The following is a 19,185-nucleotide window of genomic DNA, read 5'->3' as shown; positions in this document are numbered from 1 at the left end:
CACATAAATCTAATGCATTTTTATACATAAGTGATGAATCTTTGGAAAGAATAATGAGGAAAACTACCCCATTTACAATAGCATCGAAAAAAATAAAATACTTGGGAATCAATCTCACAAAAGAGGTGAAAGTCCTCTACAATGAGAACTACAGAACACTAAAGAAAGAAATTAAAGAAAACCTTAGAAGATGGAAAGATCTCCCATGTTCATGGATAGGAAGAATTAATATTGTCAAAATGGCCATACTACCTAAAGTGCTATACAGATCCAATGCAATTCCAATTGAAATCCCAATGACGTACCTTACAGAAATAGAGCAAGCAATTATGAAATTCATCTGGAAGAATAAGAAACCCAGAATAGCTAAAGCAATCCTTAGCAGGAAGAGTGAAACAGGGGGTACTGCAATACCAGATCTTCAACTCTACTACAAAGCAATAGTAACAAAAACGGCATGGTATTGGTACCAAAATAGAAAGGTAGATCAATGGTAGAGAATAGAGGACATGGACACAAACCCAAATAAATACAATTTTCTCATACTAGACAAAGGGGCCAAAAATACGCAATGGAGAAAAGATAGCCTCTTCAACAAATGGTGCTGGGAGAATTGGAAATCCATATGCAATAGAATGAAACTAAACCCATATCTCTCTCCATGCACAAAACTCAACTCAAAATGGATTAAGGATCTTGGAATCATACCAGAGACCCCGCAGATTATAGAAGAAAAAGTAGGTCCAGATCTTCAACATGTCGGCTTAGGACCAGACTTCCTTAACAGGACTCCCATAGCACAAGAAATAAAAGCAAGAATCAATAACTGGGATAGATTCAAACTAAAAAGCTTTCTCTCAGCAAAGGAAACTATCAGCAATGGGAAGAGAGAGCCTACAGAGTGGGAGAATATCTTTGCCAATCATACTTCAGATATAGCACTAATCTCCAGAATCTATAAAGAACTCAAAAAACTCTACAGCAAGAATACAAATAATCTAATCGACAAATGGGCTAAGGAAATGAATAGACACTTCACAGAAGAAGATCTACAAGCGATCGACAAACATATGGAAAAATGTTCAACATCTCTAGTAATAAGAGAAATGCAAATCAAAACCACCCTAAGATTCCATCTCACCCCAATTAGAATGGCGATTATCAAGAATACAAGTAACAACAGGTGTTGGCGAGGATGTGGGGAAAAAGGTACACTCATACATTGCTGGTGGGGTTGCAAATTAGTGCAGCCACTCTGGAAAGCAGTGTGGAGATTCCTTAGAAATCTTGGAATGGAACCACCATTTGACCCAGCTATCCCACTCCTTGGCCTATACCCAAAGGACTTAAAATCAGCATACTACAGAGATACAGCCACATCAATGTTCATAGCTGCTCAATTCACAATAGCCAGATTGTGGAACCAACTTAGATGTCCTTTAATTGATGAATGGATAAAGAAACTGTGGTATATATATGCAATGGAATATTACTCTGCCATAAAGAATGATAAAATTATGGCCTTTGCAGGCTAATGGATGAAATTGGAGAATATCATGCTAAGTGAGATAAGCCAATCTCAAAAAACCAAAGGAGGAATGATATTGCTAATAAGTGGATGATGACACATAATGGGGGAGGGGGATTAGTGTTAGGGTTAGAGTTAGGGTTAGGGAGGGGGACAAGTATGGAGGAAGGAAGGACTGTATAGAGGGAAAAGAGGGGTGGGAGGGGTGGGGGGAAGGGAAAAAATAACAGAATGAATCAAACAACATTACCCTATGTAAATTTATGATTACACAAATGGTATGCCTTTACGCCATGTACAGAGAAACAACATGTATCCCATTTGTTTACAGTTAAAAAAAAAAAAAGAGCATATATAATAAAGCAATACTTAGAATAAAAAAGATCTGGTGAATTATGCTATCCTTTATGCTGTTATCCTTCTCCATATAGTTCAACTATAGATGATTACATTTATTTACTGTATATAATCTGAGTTGATGATATCCCATTATTTAATAAATAGTGCATTCTTTGGAGACAATTTGAGAAGATTTTGCCAGCATCCATGCCCTTTAATGTTATTTTGTTATATGAATTGAAATATGTCTTTACTTAATTATTCCTCAAAAAACAAAAAATGCCAGAGTTGAAAGATCCTTACAAAGAAGGGTGTACTGATTTGGAGACATAGTATATATATATACACATATATATATATATATATGAAATACATATATACTTTATAAATATATATGAAATTTCCATATTCGAATGTCGTCTAGGTCTTATAAACCCTGAAAAAATGGGAAAATATTTGGCAGATCCACATTTTTTCTTAAAATACAGTATGTTAAGATGGGACAAAATGGGGGACATTTTATAAATATTTTACAACATATAAAGGAAATAATTTCTGGTCATAAAAACAAGTAGTAGCAAGTGAGATAAAACCACTGCATTCTGTGTGTCAATAATTGTCATATTCAATTTTTCTGCCATTGATCTTCCTTTTATATACCTAGTGGAATGGTAAGTTTCCCCATCAAGGCTATCTCAAACTTGTAAATAAATATCTGAAAACTTAAGATAATATGGTTAAAGTTATATATATATTATATATAACTTTTCACATATTACTATAATATATTAAATATATCATATTATACTATATATTACATGACATATTATATAATACTAATATATTAATATACTGACAATATATTAAATATATACGCTACATTAGCAAAATTCTGTGGGGAATCACAATTCTCAATAAAATTTTTAAAATGTAAAATTCTGTCAAGTATCTTTTGATCACATTACAAAACAAACAAAAACTCTAGAACTTGGGACTGTGAATGTGAGTAAGTGGGAGAGTAATTGCACAGCACATGTGAGGTCTTTGCATTTGATTCTAGCTCTGCAAATAAATAAATAAATAAATCTATAAATCAATAACAAGAAAAATTTTGGAAATTATAGAAATATATGGAAATTAAACAAGATAGTTTTGAACAATCACTGCATCAAGGAAGAAATCAACAGGAAGACTTATAAATTTCTTGAAACTAATGAAAATGGAGACCTAATAACAAACCATATAGGATACACCAAAAGCTGTACTAAAAGGAAGTTTTCAGCATAAATGAGTACAGGAAAAAGAAAAAGAAAGAATATAAAAGATCTCAAATAAACAACTTAAATTTATATCTCATAGAACTAGAAACATACTAAAGATAGTAGAAGGAAAGAAAAGATAATGATCAGAGCAGAAATTAAAAAAAAAACAAAAAAAAATAGAATCTTGAAAAAATAGTGAAAAACCCCCCCACACAAAAAACATTTAAGAACTGGTTCAGTGAAGAGATAAACAAAATAGTCAAACTCTTAGCTAGATTAGCTAGGAGAAACCACTCAAATAAATAAGATCAGTGATGAAAATGGAGAAAGAAGAAATGATGCATAAATACAAATAATCATTAGCAATTACAATGAACAATTCCATGACAATAAATTGGGTAACCTAGAACTTGAATACATAAATCTTATCAATGTGGACTAATGGAGAAATAGAAAGCCAGAACACAAAAATAACAGGTAATAAAATTGAATCAAATATAACTGCCTTTCAAAAAAAAGCTTAAACTGAATATCATGACACACACCTGTATTCCCAGTTACTCATGAGGCTGAGGCAGGAAGATCTCAAATTCCAGGATAGCCTTGAAACTGAATGAAATTTAGGGTGCTTTTAAAATTCAGAACAACTTCCTTATGTTGAGAATAAAGGCTGAGAGGGCTAAAAGCCCCTGATTAGGGAGGCCCTAGGAAACTGAAGAGATTGCCCCCTGCCTCTCCTCTCTAGCTAACTAAATATGTGTATTTCCCCCCTATTGTCTCACTTTCTTGCCTCTTCCCTTTGAAAAGATACTCTCATTTTCAATCCTTCACAGATAAAATCTTTGAAATAAACAAAAAAAATTCTATCTTCCTTCAAAACTGACTCTGAAGGACTGTGTTGTAACTGACAGAGTACTTGCCTAGCATGTGCAAGGCCCTGGATTCAAATCCCTATTACCCCAGAAGAAAAGGAAATAATAAAGCTGGCTTTGAATAAAGCCTATCTTCCTACCTAGTCTCTCCTTCCAGACATATTAGTACCACAGGGCAACAGCCTTCTCATGTTATTGAGAACCAGTGTCAAAATTAAAAAAAGAAGAAAAGCAAAAGGAAACAAATCACAAACAGTAAAAAGAACAACAAATTGGCAACTAGAGGTGCCTCTCGGTGGTAGAATGCCACTGGGTTCCATTTCCTATTCAAAAGAAGAAGAAGGAAAAAAAAAAAAGCAACCCTAGAATCAGACAGCCATTCTGCTAAGGTCTGCCAAATATTTAATGCAGAACTAATACTAATTATTCTTAATTTGTTCTGAAAATAGAAGTGGAAAAATACTTCCAAACCATCCTACGAGGCCAGTATTACTCTTTCACCAAAACCATATAAGAATACACACAGAAAATAAAACAAATTGAACAAAGCACACAAAAAGAAGCACAAAACTCCAAAACGAAACCAAGATACTGCAAGCCAATATTGATGAACACAGATACAAAATCCTAAATAAAAAACATGGTAACGGAATCCAACAGCACATTGTAAAGATTATTCCCTGTGATGAAGTGTGATTTATATCAAGAATGAAAAGATGAACATATAAAAATTAATAGATGTGATATATCACATCAACAGAATGAAGGACAAAAATTATGTGATCATCTCAATAGATAGAGAATAGACATTTGATGCAATTCACCATCCCTTCAGGATAAAATTGAAGGGATGAATATACCTCAAATTGATGATACTATTTATGATACTACATTGCATAACACACTAAATGGAGGAAAACTGGTAACATTCTCTTCAACATTTGTCAGAAGAGAAGGATGCCTACTGTCACCATTTTTGTTCAACAATGCTGGTAGTCCTAGTTTAAGCAATTAGAAAATAGAAAAAAAATACAGGGCATCTAATGAGAAAATTAGTCAATTGTTTTGATTTTGGATTTGAGCCCTTGCACCACAAGTAATCTATTCTTGCAGGTGACAAGATCTTACACATAAAAAAAATCCTATTAGAAATAAAGAATAACTTCATCATAATTGTAATATACAAAATCAACATACAATTCACAATGCCATATCATTTTACCCGATTAAGTGTAACTATGATCAAAAGAAAAAAAAAATAACAAATACTGGTTAGGATTTAGAGAAAAGAGAACCCTTGCACTGTTTTGGTGGAAATTTAAAATAATGTAGTCATTCCAGAAAACAGTATGGAGGTAACTAAAAACCTGAAAAGTTTTCAGGACATAGTCCCACTGCTGAGTATATATCTAATGGAGATAGGATGCATGTGTTGAAGAGACATTTATACTCCTGTTTTCACTGAAGCACTATTTCCAATAGCCAAGAAACGGAAACAACCTAAAGGTCCATGGCTTGAGAAATGGATAAAGAAAATGCAGCATACGTACACAAAGGAATAAAAGTTAGTCATAAAGAGAATGAAATCCTCTCATTTGTGACAGCATGGATGGAACTAGACTTTGGTGTGTTAAGTGGAATAAGCCTGACATAGAAAGATAAGTACTACAGGATCTCACTCATATGTGGATTCTAAAAAAATAGGTCTCATAGAAGTTGAGAATAGAATGGTGGTTACCAGTGCCAGGGAGAGTGAGAGGGAGGGAGAAATGTGAAATGTTGATCAGTGGGTAGTAATCCCAGATAGGAGAGAGAAGCTCTGGTGTGCTTTTGTACAGCAGGGTGATCATAGATAATGATAACGTAATAAACTTTTTAAAAAGTCAGAAAAGGGATTTTGAAAGATTTTAATATAAATAAATGTTGGGTGTTTGAAGAGATATGTTTTACTAAATTAAATATTGCACAATGTGTACAATATCAAAACATCAGCTAAGATGGCAATACTTAAAAATTAATATTGGATATTCTGTCACAATGTCTTTTTATGTCTGAAATAAACTGTTGCATGACCTATGTTATGCTTCCCATAAAGAATACACCTTTTTATATGTGTATAAACAGGTCTCGTGCTCTTTATACACCTATAAACAGATGCAGACAGACTCATAATACATACATGCATGCAAATACACAAGCACTTCTTTCAGTTAAAATCTCTTCACAGAGTAATTTCAGTGCTCTGTGTCCCAGATTTAGAACACAATAAATAATTAAAGAATATCATAGAACTAATTGCATGCTTTTAGTTAAAGTTATGTTCACTCTTTTTTTCTTATCAAATTAAATATTATTTATTTTAGAAGTAGAATACCTACTAAAGATAATGAGTGTTTGAGTCAGTTTTTTTGCTACTATGACTAAAGATCTCACCAGAACAATTTTAAGAGGAAAAGTTTATTTGGGGGCTCACAATTTCAGAGGCTCAACCCACAGACAGCAGGGTCCATTCCTCAGGGCTTGAGATGAGGCTGAACACCATGGCAGAAGAGTGTTGAAGAGCAAAGCAGCTCACCTGCTGATACCAGAAGCAGAGAGAGAGACTCCACTCTCCAGATACAAAATGTATACCCCATAGCTCCACCCTCAATGAACCACTTCCTCCAGCCACACCCCACCTGCCTCTAGTTACCACTCAGTTAATACCATTAGGAATTAATTCACTGATGAGGTTAGGGATATAACCCAATAATTTCTCCTCTAAGCCTTCTTGCATTGTCTCACATGTGAGTTTTGGGGGGATACCACTTCTAAACTATAACAATGAGTTAAACAAAACTTTTGCCAGGGAAAAGAAAATATGGGGATTATTATCCTCTAGGAGCAATTGATTGCCAGCACACAGACTCCATGGTTTAAGAAATTTCCGTTATACAGCCCTGTCTCTTAAGAGAAACATGGAACATTTAAAATGTCAAAATACATCTATTGTCATGTATATCTAAAAAGAACAAATAAATTTTTAAAATGGAAGGTTAATCTGCTTAATGCATATATTTGTTTTAGAAAATAGAAGGAACAATAGAATTCTGTGAATGGTGCTCCATAAAATGTCTAAGTGCGTTCTGTCATCAAAGTTGAGGTACCAATGTTAGATAGACAAATAGGTATGAATAGAATAAATTTGAGTGCATAAGTGATGGAAAAATTAGTTACTTTCTTTTCCATACTTACTCATCTTATCTTCCACTTACCTGTACATCTTAATTTAATTTTCTGAGACTACTTTAAAGCTACTTTTAAACTTGATGAAAATTTTCACTGAATGGTGGCATAATTTGAGTTCAAAAATGAATTAATCACTTGCTAATATTTGTCTTTAATATGGAAGTGGTCATCTAGCAGAGATCATTTTTAAAACTGTTTTTGAGCCAATATAATATGAAATTTCCTGGATTATTAAGGTAAGATTGACCACGACAAAGTAGGTTATAAAAGCGTGGAATTTCTGATCACTCTAATCAAATCAATGAGTTCAAGAAATCAAGTACAGCTATATCTATTAAAAGGGATATGACAGATTAGTAATTTTGCATATTGACTTTATAACTAGTATGTGAAAGTTCAATAGCATTGATAATCAACAAACAAAATAGAATAATAAATTCTCCTATAGTGAAAAAGTAAAATTATTCATAAGTTCAAACTTCTATTTTCATTTTCAAGTTTTTATACTAAATAAAAATCACAGCCATATGTTCAAAAAATGTTCTTGTATACAAAAAATAAGTTTATGGTTTTTCCCCATAAAACACATTTCAAAGTCCCAAGATGGAGTAATTAGAGAGATGTTTCTGCATAGAACTCTATAAATTGTCACACCTGTTTAGTTGAACAAAAATTGAAAATATGCAGCCTTTAGCAGAATTCAGGAACTCGTTAAAAGACTTACACTTCACCAGCAGAAATTACTTAATAAAAGAAACACATCAGTCATTTTCAGGCAGTCATCAAATGACTTTTAAATCACGGAAACTGACAAATCAAAAGTGGAAAATTATCACAATTATATAAGCAGTATTACTTTGATGTATAGAACATCTGTCACCAATGATAGCCAATTCAAATTCTACAAGGGGAGGCATTGGGGACTTCAGTATTACAAGGCTAAAAATAGGTATTACTTCTTTTTCATTTTAAAAATACGGAAGACAATGATGTAATTTTCTTAGTATAAAAAGTGAACATACTTGGAGTCAAAAATAAGCAAATATTCATATTTTCCTTATGGCCATTTTTTAAAAAGACCCTCTATTTCATTTTTAAGAGATAATATATTTCTTTCACTATTTCTTACAGTATTCTAATAAAATATGGACAAAGCACTAATTCTTTTCTTTCTACATATACAATAATAGTGTACGATGCTCAAATATAAACCTGTGTCTCCAGATTGAACAAAAACATTGCCTCATTCCTATTCTCGAGTACATCCATCAGAAGAGAATCATGTTTTGAAATCCCCTGAAGATTAAGAACATCCCCACTATCTCTTCCTGTCTTCATTATCAAACATTTATTCAAAGCCTTGTATGTGCTACTGGATGTGGCTGTAAATTCGAACAGATCATGGGCCTGGTTGTCAAGGACTTTGTAAATCAGTAAGAAGAGTTAAGAAGGTAGATTTTGAAGAAGTAAAGAAAGTGAGACTTCACTCTAGAAATATGTAAAATATGATCAATAGTTGAGAAAATGTGAATTTGTATGATTTGTTTATAACATGATCATTAGAATTATTTGATAAGAGTGGTTGGCTAGTTTAGAGAAGTTTTGAGAACTGTTTATGAAAGTAGATGAAAGTCTTTTACATAAATACTGAAATAGCAGGATCAGGGACCCTGGAATTGACAGCATTAGCATAATAGAAGAACTAAACCTTGGGTGAGGATTTGGGGCGAGCCATGGCAAAAGTAGCAGCACATAAAACTGAGTGCTCACTAGGTGTCTTTGACTGAGTAGTTTAGATGAATTGTTTCATTTGGTCTTCAGAGAAACCCATGAGATGAGTATTGATAACTCCCATGGTTTTATAAAACAGGAAATTAAATTTAGAGAGATTAAATAATTTTCTAGAGATCAAATATACAGGTAGATGTCGAGCTGATCGCAGAATACCAACCTGTGCAATTCCAGTTGCAGTACCACTTGCCATGTTTATACAGTGCATCTTATTCATTTCACATTGCAGGCAGGGAAGGCGGGTTTGTTTCCCTCATGTTATTGCAGAAGTAGTAATCCAAGATCAGAGAACTGAAATTTGTACACGAATGTCCTAGAGTCTCATAACCAAGTTTTTATCTCTACCCAGTCCATATTCTTTTCATTACATAACATACAAAGGAAAAATAATTAGAGACTTTGGAAATAGTAAATATCTTTTAAAAAGGTACTTTGGCAGCACTGTGTTGAACTGTTTGACTTGGACATAATATATTTATGGTAACTACCCAGTTCTCTTTCTTCCTAAATTCACTCTCTTCACAGTACTCTATATACTAAAACCTCATCACTTATAGATTCAAATTTCGAATTTCAGTTTAAAATAGTTACATAATAAAGTGATGTTAGCATGATTTTACAAGAAGTTGATCTTTATTCCTAATTACAGTTACTCGATTTCAGTTTGTCCCAAATTACATTTCGATTTGAGACATCCTGTTTAGTGTCTTTAAAGAGTTACCTCTTTCAATGAATATAAAGAAAGTTTCTGAAGATTAAGGGGACAGGGAAAGACAAAGACAGAAACAGACGTAGAGGACAGAGTCATGCTGACATTTGTGATTCTTCTATTGGTAGTACAGCTCTTTTCAGAACTTTCTTGAAGAAAACCATAAAAGTTCCACATAAAAACACACAAACAGAAACTTCAAAGTTCTCAAAAAAACTAGGTAGAGCTAACAAGTATGAGTAAATTTTTAAAAAATTATACTAATCAGAAGAACACACAGAGAAAGAATTGACTGAACTAAAATGAACAGAACCTCAGCAACTGGTATGAGTCTGCCATATATGTGACCATACAAGGAAAGGACAGGGATATTTTGGTAATAAAACTGATTTAATAATAAGAGTCTAAAACTTCCTAAGTGTAGTAAAAAATGTTGCCTTACAAATCCAAGAACCTTGGTTATAGATACCCGTATTGGAGATCAGGATTAAGTCCTTGTTCCCAATGTGCTGAAGATTAAACACCTGAGAAATGCAGAGGCAAGTATAGAAAGCAAGTTTTATTTAAGAAAGGGAAAGAGGTGCAGACTTTTCCAGAGAGAAGGGAGCTCAGAGCTGGGTGCCCACGGTAGTGGGTGTGTCTTGCTCTTTTGTAGACTCCAGAATCCCTCATCTTCTCTTTCACCTCCATGTATGTGCTAAAGGCAGAAAGGAGCAGCACCATGGTAATCACAGATGTTGGGAAGTGGATTCCCCCAGATGTATTAGCAACCCCTTGAGCTGGATTCATCAACAATAAAAGAGACACCAGGAGGCACAGAATAAGCTTCAGTTTTTATCTAGGTAAAGTAGGCTAGTAGGAGAAATTTTTTGTGTTTTGTCCATACTTCTTAGTGTTATGTTAATTTGGATTATACTGTGTTTGGTAATACAGGTCAACATCAATGCTGACAGTGATCATTGTTACCAGAGAAAAAAGAAGAAAACTATAAAATGAAGTTTGACAATATAAAAGTGATTACAATTCAGAGTGAACTTATGAACTTTTTTAATTCAATCTCTAAGAAAACTATATACATCTTTAAATGTTTTAGTTTAAGTTTTTAAAATATTTCTCATAAAATTTAATTCCAAATTTTGTAATGCTAAACCTTAGAGTGAATAATACTTAAATAGTATATTTACTGTTCATATAACTAAAAATACTTTTTTAAAATTTCACTTATAAGAGCAAAGTCTAGTTCAATTTTCTTCCTGGCAGGGGGTTAGAGCTAGGGTTGAATTGACAGAGATTAATTTTCCAACCTCTATCAGAGTTGACTCTCAAAATAAGATTAAAGATGAATTATTAAAAATGAGGAAAATGATATCTGATTTAACTCCTGCCAGCTCTCCTTTCTGTGGACAAAATCCCATTCTCCATAAATTCTACCCATTGGTGAGGATTATGTAAATGGAGAAGTCTACTTTGCATTGGAAATCATTCTGCCTACATTTTGATTTAAACTGAATTCCCTCCACTACTCTCTAGTAGTCAGATTGGATCTCCTGTTTCCTGTCCACAGTGATCCCCAAAGTCACTACACTCTGTTAATTCGTTATTCTTCCAGTGCCATGTCAAGTTCTCCTTTAAATCACTCATCTTGACTCAAGATCTCAGCATGTCTTTCAAATATACCTTCCTGAATCTTGAAACTAAAATTGCACTTTGCAGCTTTAGTATTAAATGAAGAGTGAAGAATTTATTTTCTGACAATTACTGTTTCCTACACTAAACTATTAATTGAAAGTGTCAGAAACTGTCCATATATAGCTTGAACATTTTAATATTTCCCTGAATTCCTAAACAATTAGATTTTTAAAATGTTTTGCAATAAATCTTATGAAGTTATAAAATTATGCTAAATTACTTTCAAATGGATACATTAGTATATAACATTAATATATAACATTTTTACACATGTTAGTTGAAAGTTTTTCAAGAAATCATTAAAAATAAATATAAATTATTAATGTGATGGCCAGATAAACACATAATTAATGAATTTTTTAAAGTGTTGCTTTATGTAAACTTTTGGCTAAGTCCAAGAATAATGCAAAAAAATCCCTATAATAGTTAGTAGGCATTTATTTGGGTAACCTTCCTCATTTTCTCAGAATAACACAAGATTATATACTAATGAGATGTAAGAAAAAATTTCAAAATTTTTAATTCTCCCCAAACACCCATTTACCATTTGTCCTGGATTTTTTTTAACCAAATGCTATTATTCATAGTTGTATTGAAATAAAAACAATTGGTTTTAATAAGTTGGAACTGTGTACTTTAAATTCTGGCATGATTTTATCTAGGGATACGGAATATATATAATACACAGAACACTTTTTAACATGAGGATAATCTGGCAAATGGATTGTGATAATTTACTTTTTTTTCCAATTCTTTTTAGATACGAAGTATACTTTAACTCTCATTTAAAGACAATTTGTAGGACTTTGAAGACCCCAGTAGCCACAAAGAACTAACTCCAGCATATCTCTGGTGGTAGGAAGAGGATACTGATCTTTCTGCCCAATCAGCACAAATCAAGCGGAAAACTGTGAGTTCTATGTTATATGGGACAGGGCAATTGAGTCTGAATATATTCTAGTCATAGAGTTTATAGTGAGTTATATGTATGTTCCTGCAATAGAGTTTTTTTTTTTTTTTTTTTTTTTTTTTTTTAAACAAATGGGATACATGTTGTTTCTCTGTTTGTACATGGCGTAAAGGCATACCATTTGTGTAATCATAAATTTACATAGAGCAATGTTGTTTGATTCATTCTGTTATTTTTTCCCTTCCCCCCACCCCTCCCACCCCTCTTTACCCTCTATACAGTAGTTCCTTCCTCCATACTTGCCCCCCTCTCTAACCCTAACTCTAACCCTTCCCTCCCCCCCATTATGTGTCAACCTCCACTTATTAGCGATATCATTCGTCCTTTGGCTTTTTGAGATTGGCTTATCTCACTTAGCATGATCATTGATTGTATGTATACATAAGAAGTCAGGAAATCACAACTCTGAGCCAAATATAACACTCCACCTATTTTTTTGAAAGAGGTTGAATGGAAATAGAAAAGTTCTCTCATTTGCAGAGTTGTGGCTGTTTTCATGTTTCAATAGCATAGTTGAGTTTTTGGCATATAGATAATGCACTGAACAATCTTAAATCTTTATGATCTGGTTTTCACAGAAAAAAAAAGTTTGCCAACCCTGGGTATAAATATACAACTATCTACAAATTCATGTCCCAATGGTATTTCTTATTTTTTAATAAATACTTACAGTAATCTATTCCTTTTTTGGGGGTGGGGGACTGGGGATTGAATTCAGGGCACTCACCACTGAGCAACATCCCCAGCCTTATTTTGTATTTTGTTTGGAGACAGGGTCTCCCTGAGTTGCTTAGCACCTTTCTTTTACTAAGGCTGGCTTTTAACTCTCGACCCTCCTATCTCAGTCTCCCGAGCCACTGGGATTACAGGCATGTGCTACCATGCCCGGTAAACATTAACCTTTTAATAAATATAAGGTTTAAATTTCTTTCCCCAGAATGATGATGAAGAAATAATTTGCCCTTAAACACTGAGTATCTTTAAGAGCATTTGTGACATCATGTATCTATGAAAACCAAAAGACACATGAACTGAAGAACCATTAACATGTATTATAAATGTTGATATAGTAGATGATGATGTGTGAGGTACAAAGACAGAGGGATTCTTAGAGATATCTTTGTGAAACATGTCTTATCATTTACATCAAATGACTGACCCAGAATTGTTTTTCTCAGAATTATTTTCCTAATATTCAAAAAATAGTTAACTCTAACAATAGTTTAATTTTTTCCTTCAGTTTGTTCAATTACAATGAAGTTTTACAAGTTTATCATGTTGAAGGCAAGACTGGCAGAATTGAGAATGCAATTGTGAGTTCAGTAAAAATGCTAAAAAATAAGTGAATTGTTCATACAGTGAAATTATGAACACAAATTTTGTTTTGAATATTATGATGCACAATTTGTTTTCATCAAATTGAGAAAAGCACTGAGCATAATAATAATAATAATGTTATTCTGGTATATACATAATTCACATTTTGATCCAAAATATTCTGATCTTCACATAATTTGAATAAAAACTAAGTTGTGACATTTACAATGTTAAAATATACGTAGAATAATGGTATAGCTTTGCGACAAAGCTATCATTGGGGAAAAATGTAACATGTAGAGTGCACTTTTTCTTCCTGCTAACAATCAACATTTGGATATTAGAAATAATTAGGCCTCTGAAGAGTAATTATAACTGTGAACCTAATGGTGATAGAGGGATTCTGACATTTTAATAGAACAGTCCTCCAAATTTTGGTTGCATCTACTCATCTCCATCAACTCAGTAAAGTGGAAAAGTACGCAAAAGAAAAACTTAGAAATATCACTATTTCTGGAATTTGGAAGAAATGGATTTTCTTTTTAATGCCTACTAAAGGAGTGTTAGATTTCTAAAGTGCCAGGAGATACAGTCTATTGACATCTTGAAGAGGGACAGATATATATATATATATATGTATATATATATATATCCAAGAAAAAAGAATGCCAGAGAGTTCAAAGATTAAATGAGAATGATTTAAAGATGCTTTCCTTGGTTAAACATTTAACTAACAGTAAGAATCTATCAGCTTAAACAATGATATCATCTCATTTCTTTAAATTCATTTGAGAAGGAATTTTTACAAATTTACATTTTTTTGTAAAAAAAATTTGAGAATGGTGTTATCTAACGGTGATGTAAATATGTAATGTATTTGCAAAATGTGCACAAGTTTTAAAAATATTTTAGTAGTTAGAAATAAAATATACTTTGTCATGATAAAAAAAGATTTATGAACTGACATCCAAGTTGCTTTTATATTCTGGAAAACATAGTAGTAGAATCATATGATTATATTAACCAAAGTGACTTATTAAACTTTTCCATGAAAAGGCCACAGTGTATATATAACCTCTAAAACTGATTATTTTCAATAATGAAAACAACATTCAAATTTAATTTGAAATAAATAAGCCAAAATTAATTTTTGTCTATGTATATGTACATAATATATATGAACATATACATATGCTTGCATTTCTTACCTGTATATTGTTCATCGCATTCACAAATGAAACTACTAGCTGTAATGTTACTGCAGTTCCCATGGATACAGATTTGTGGTTTACATTGGCCAATTATTTCTGTACAATTTCTGCCTATAAAAATGAAAACAAAATTTCAACAATATTTACATTGCATCTAAATAGTTGATTATGGTCATCAGTTTTGCTGAATTTATTTATTCAGAGTAATATAAAAAATAAGCAAAATACAACTTAAATTATAAAATAATGCTACATGATGATATATTTAAATTGAAACAAAAATTAACTTGGATATTTGATATTTTTTCATGTTTTGATCCCATCCTGTAATATTCAGTTATATTCAAATTATTGATATTTGAGCTTTCATCTCTGTGATAATTTGAATTTTTTAATCACATTTTGATGTGATTCCAAAATATAAATATTAACATGTAGTGGTACCATTGGAGTGATAATTTACAAAGTGACATATATTGTGTACTCTACCTCCTAAAATAGGAAAGAATTCAAAAGGAGAAAAGACTATCTTGATTCTCAGAAGCTGTGTAAAAATAACTTTTACACTTTCTTTTCCTTGTTATATGAAATTTTCTAAATCCTACTTCCCCATATTCTTATGGTTCCCCTCTATTATACACCAATGTCATACATAACTATTTGTTTTATACATATTTAATCATCATATTTTCAGAAGAGTAATGTGCTAGTGAAATCCTAGGGCAGGCAGGTGTACTATTGTGGCTATACAACAGTTGCACACAATTTGGCAATATACCTGCTTGCACTCATTTATTTGAGTTCTATTTTAATTTGTAAGCAATTCTTATCTTATACATAAATTCCTCATATATTGACATCACTTTTTCAGTAATGCAGAATTCTTTCTTCATTCACATCCAAACAACCCTCAACACATTGAAAATATAAATATTGTGCACCAAAATGTTGTCTGAAGTCTTAACCCCCAGTATCTCTGAGTGTGAATGCATTCAGTGGTGTTGAAGTATTTGGAGAAGTAAATAAGGTTTGAATAAGGTCATTAGAACCTGGCAAATTGGCACACACCTATTTCCCAGTGACCTGGGAGACTGAGGCAGGAGAAATGCAAGTTGAAGGCCGATCACAGAAACTTAGCAAAAGCTAATTAAAAGGAATAGAAATGTAACTTAGTGATAAAGTGTCCCTTGGTTCAATCTCTAGTTTAAAAAAAAAAGAAAGAAAAAAAGTTATTAGTATGGGTCTTTATCAATTTGACTGGTGTCATTTGACTAGTGTCCTACAAGAAGAGAAAATTTGTGCACATATATATAGGGGAAAGTCAGTGTGAAGATACTATGAGAAGATAACAATCTACATACCAAAGAGAAAGACCTCACCACAAACCAATTCTGCCAAACCCTTGGTCTTGGACCTCTACCATCCAGGACTGTGAGGATATAAATTTCCATTGTTTAAGCCAACCAAACTTTGGTAGTTTTTTTTATCAGTCATGGCAAACAAATACAGTGAACACTCTGAATTTCTTTGGTAATTATAAATATATTGTTGTCTTAATATAAAAGTCAGACTTAAATATTTTATGGTGTTTAATGCTTGATGGTTTAAATCATCTATAGTTTTTTTTTTTAATAAATAAACATGTTGAATAAAAAGCAAATCATTCTATGAGATCACAATAAAATTACTGAAGTAGCATTCCATGAAATATGAATGCATACATGCAAATTAGTATTTTGGTACATGGTAAAAAAAAATCTGTGGTCAAGTTTTCTTTAAAACTCTTTGAACAGTTTAAAATGTATGCTTTTGAAATTCAGTTAAATCACCTTTTAATTCACCCACAGCAACTAGTTGAGTGCTATCACTTTTTGTCTAACTTGCCTGATTTTAATTACCTGATCTACAACAGCATAAGTTACTGGTCTCACCAATGTCAATAGAGACAAATAACAATTTGATTTTTCCAGTTATGGAAAAATGTTCAGTGGCTATTTTTAGAATTAATTTCTGAAATTGGTATTTCCCTACTATAGAGTGTAAAATTACTCTGTGAAAGATAGGCTTAGGTGAATGTTGAAGCTGACAATGACTCATCCAGGTCTTCAGGGAAATCTCCAAGCCTGGCTCCAGTGGAGTCATCACCAGGCACATGGGAGAAGACCATTTTGGAGTCTCCTAAAACCTGCCCAACACAATTTCTGTTGACTTGTAGATACGGTCCACTCCAGACATAACTGCTGCTCACCCTCCTTCCTCTTTGATGACCAAAGTATATTACCAATTTGTTTTTTTTCCCTTTATTATTATTTTTAATGAATATGGCAATTATTGTTCTGTGTTAATCATATAGAGCCTTAATCATTCCCCTAGTAATTTTCAATGTCAGTTCTGTGGAACTCCTGTTCAAAGAAATTCTTTCAAAATCTCTACACTGTAGAGATGCCCTATATTTTTTCAATCTTTATCATCGCTTTCTTCTAATGTCCTGAATTTTCCTATCAAACTCTCTGGTGGACATTCTTCATATTCATTTTAACCCTTTCTTCAGCCTTAAGTAGCACAATTTACATTGTTTTTAAATTGCCTTTCCTGTGGCTTCATCACCCACAAACTTCCCTTGTCTTTGACTCTCATTAAGTTTGCTAAAACTGATCATTAACAAATCATCCTCTTTCCACCATGTCACTCTTTTCAATCACTTAATAGATGCTACACCAACATCTATTAAAAACATTTCTCTTGGTTCATCATTATCTTTTCTTCTCCAACTCTACCAAGCAACTTCAAAGCCTTCCCCCATGCACATAGTTCCTTAACCTTCTCTATCAGATACATTCTTCATCTCCATATTATCACCTAGAACTATTTAACCAAATACCATAAACTTGGAAACTTCATTCAGTGTCTAAAACTTTTTTATATTATTATGATCCAGTTATTTTTAATGTATGAAACATTAATCATGGATGTGGAAAATATATGAAAACAGATACTTCAGGATAAAAACCTTTTCAATATGCAAAAGCCTATTTTAGAAAATGTCTAATAGGATTTTTATATGTACAGTATGCAAATTTATTACACATTACACTTTAAGGAATCTACAGTTTAAAAAACAATTTGTTTTTTAACAGTTTATGAATTTAGTTTATTTTTACATTTTAATACAATTATGTGATTAAAAAAAAATTTCTTACCAGTAAATGATGGGTGACAGATACATTTGTAGCCTTCTTTACCCCATTTTTCTTTTTTGTTGATGCAACTACCATTATTTTTACATGGTCTCAAGTAACAGGTATCAAGTTCTTGGCAGTATTTTCCATGAAATGGAGCCTGACAATGGCAGCTATATGTCTTCTTCCAAACTTCACTAAGACATTTACCATGCCCAGAGCAAAATTCTGAACTTAGAGATTCTTGGCAGAACTGCTGTTTGACCGTCACATTTAGTTGAAGTCCCAGTTGACAAAGTGATGGACCACTTGCCATTACTGTGATAAAATAATGTGTGCCAGCACTCAGCCACAGTGGATTAACAGTGTTTATCCCTTTTAGTTTGCAACCAAAAAGTAACTGATCTTCAGCTGTGGTATTTTGTACACAGTCAATGAAAGATGCTTCAGAAACATTCATCAAATTTATCTCTGAAAATTGAAGAGATGGATCAGAAGAAATTACAAGGATGTCTCCTAATTGAATCTGCAAAGGGCATATCTGGGGAACAACTTGATTGTGTGGAATATTCATTTTAGTGTTTACACCCCAAACCCAGCAATCTCTGTAGAAGTTAGTGCAGATGTTGTCTGTTAGTGTCCAATTCACCACATATAATGAGGGTTGTGGATGCCATTCTTGAACCAACTGCCATTTACATGCTGTTTTTCCATTTGTAAAGGAGCTGTGGAGAACTACCAGGCTCAGAATGATGATTGAATTATTAGTCATTCTTTTGTACAATTGTATTTTACAGTCTATCATGAAAAATGTCACGAGGAATTGCTGTGAAATGGTCTTATTTAATTATTTCTGGATATTTCCAAGTAGAGATACTGTTCAGGGATTGACATCTTTTTTTCTATTCCTTTTATATTTGATGACAGTGAAATTTGATGAAGAAACCGTAAAGTTCATGTTTTAAATATTCCTTTAAACATTAAAAAATACATTGTTAGCGAAGTTTGTATTCCCTAAATTACTTAATAATATAGAAAATATTTAACTGTTTTCTTAGCTCAATAAAAGCTAGCAAAGATAATGTCACCT

The 19,185-nt window shown here is 32.6% G+C and overlaps 1 protein-coding gene across 1 annotated transcript in view; it reads right to left on the bottom strand.

Annotated features, from left to right (window-relative positions):
- EYS (eyes shut homolog) overlaps nucleotides 1-18,867 on the bottom strand; it is a gene marked incomplete at its 5' end in the record, with an annotated part of 1,696,555 nt that extends 1,677,688 nt beyond the window's left edge. Inside the window, 2 exon segments of the mRNA XM_079147376.1 lie at nucleotides 14,914-15,027; nucleotides 18,117-18,867. Coding sequence (XP_079003502.1) covers nucleotides 14,914-15,027; nucleotides 18,117-18,867 — 865 coding nt within the window.
- Between the last annotated feature and the right edge of the window lie 318 nt (nucleotides 18,868-19,185).

The sequence above is a fragment of the Sciurus vulgaris genome (genome assembly GCF_902686455.1).
Source record: "Sciurus vulgaris genome assembly, chromosome: 7".
Lineage (NCBI taxonomy): Eukaryota > Metazoa > Chordata > Mammalia > Rodentia > Sciuridae > Sciurus > Sciurus vulgaris.
The sequence above is the reverse complement of the archived record's forward strand: the minus strand, read 5'-3'. Positions and strand labels throughout refer to the sequence as shown.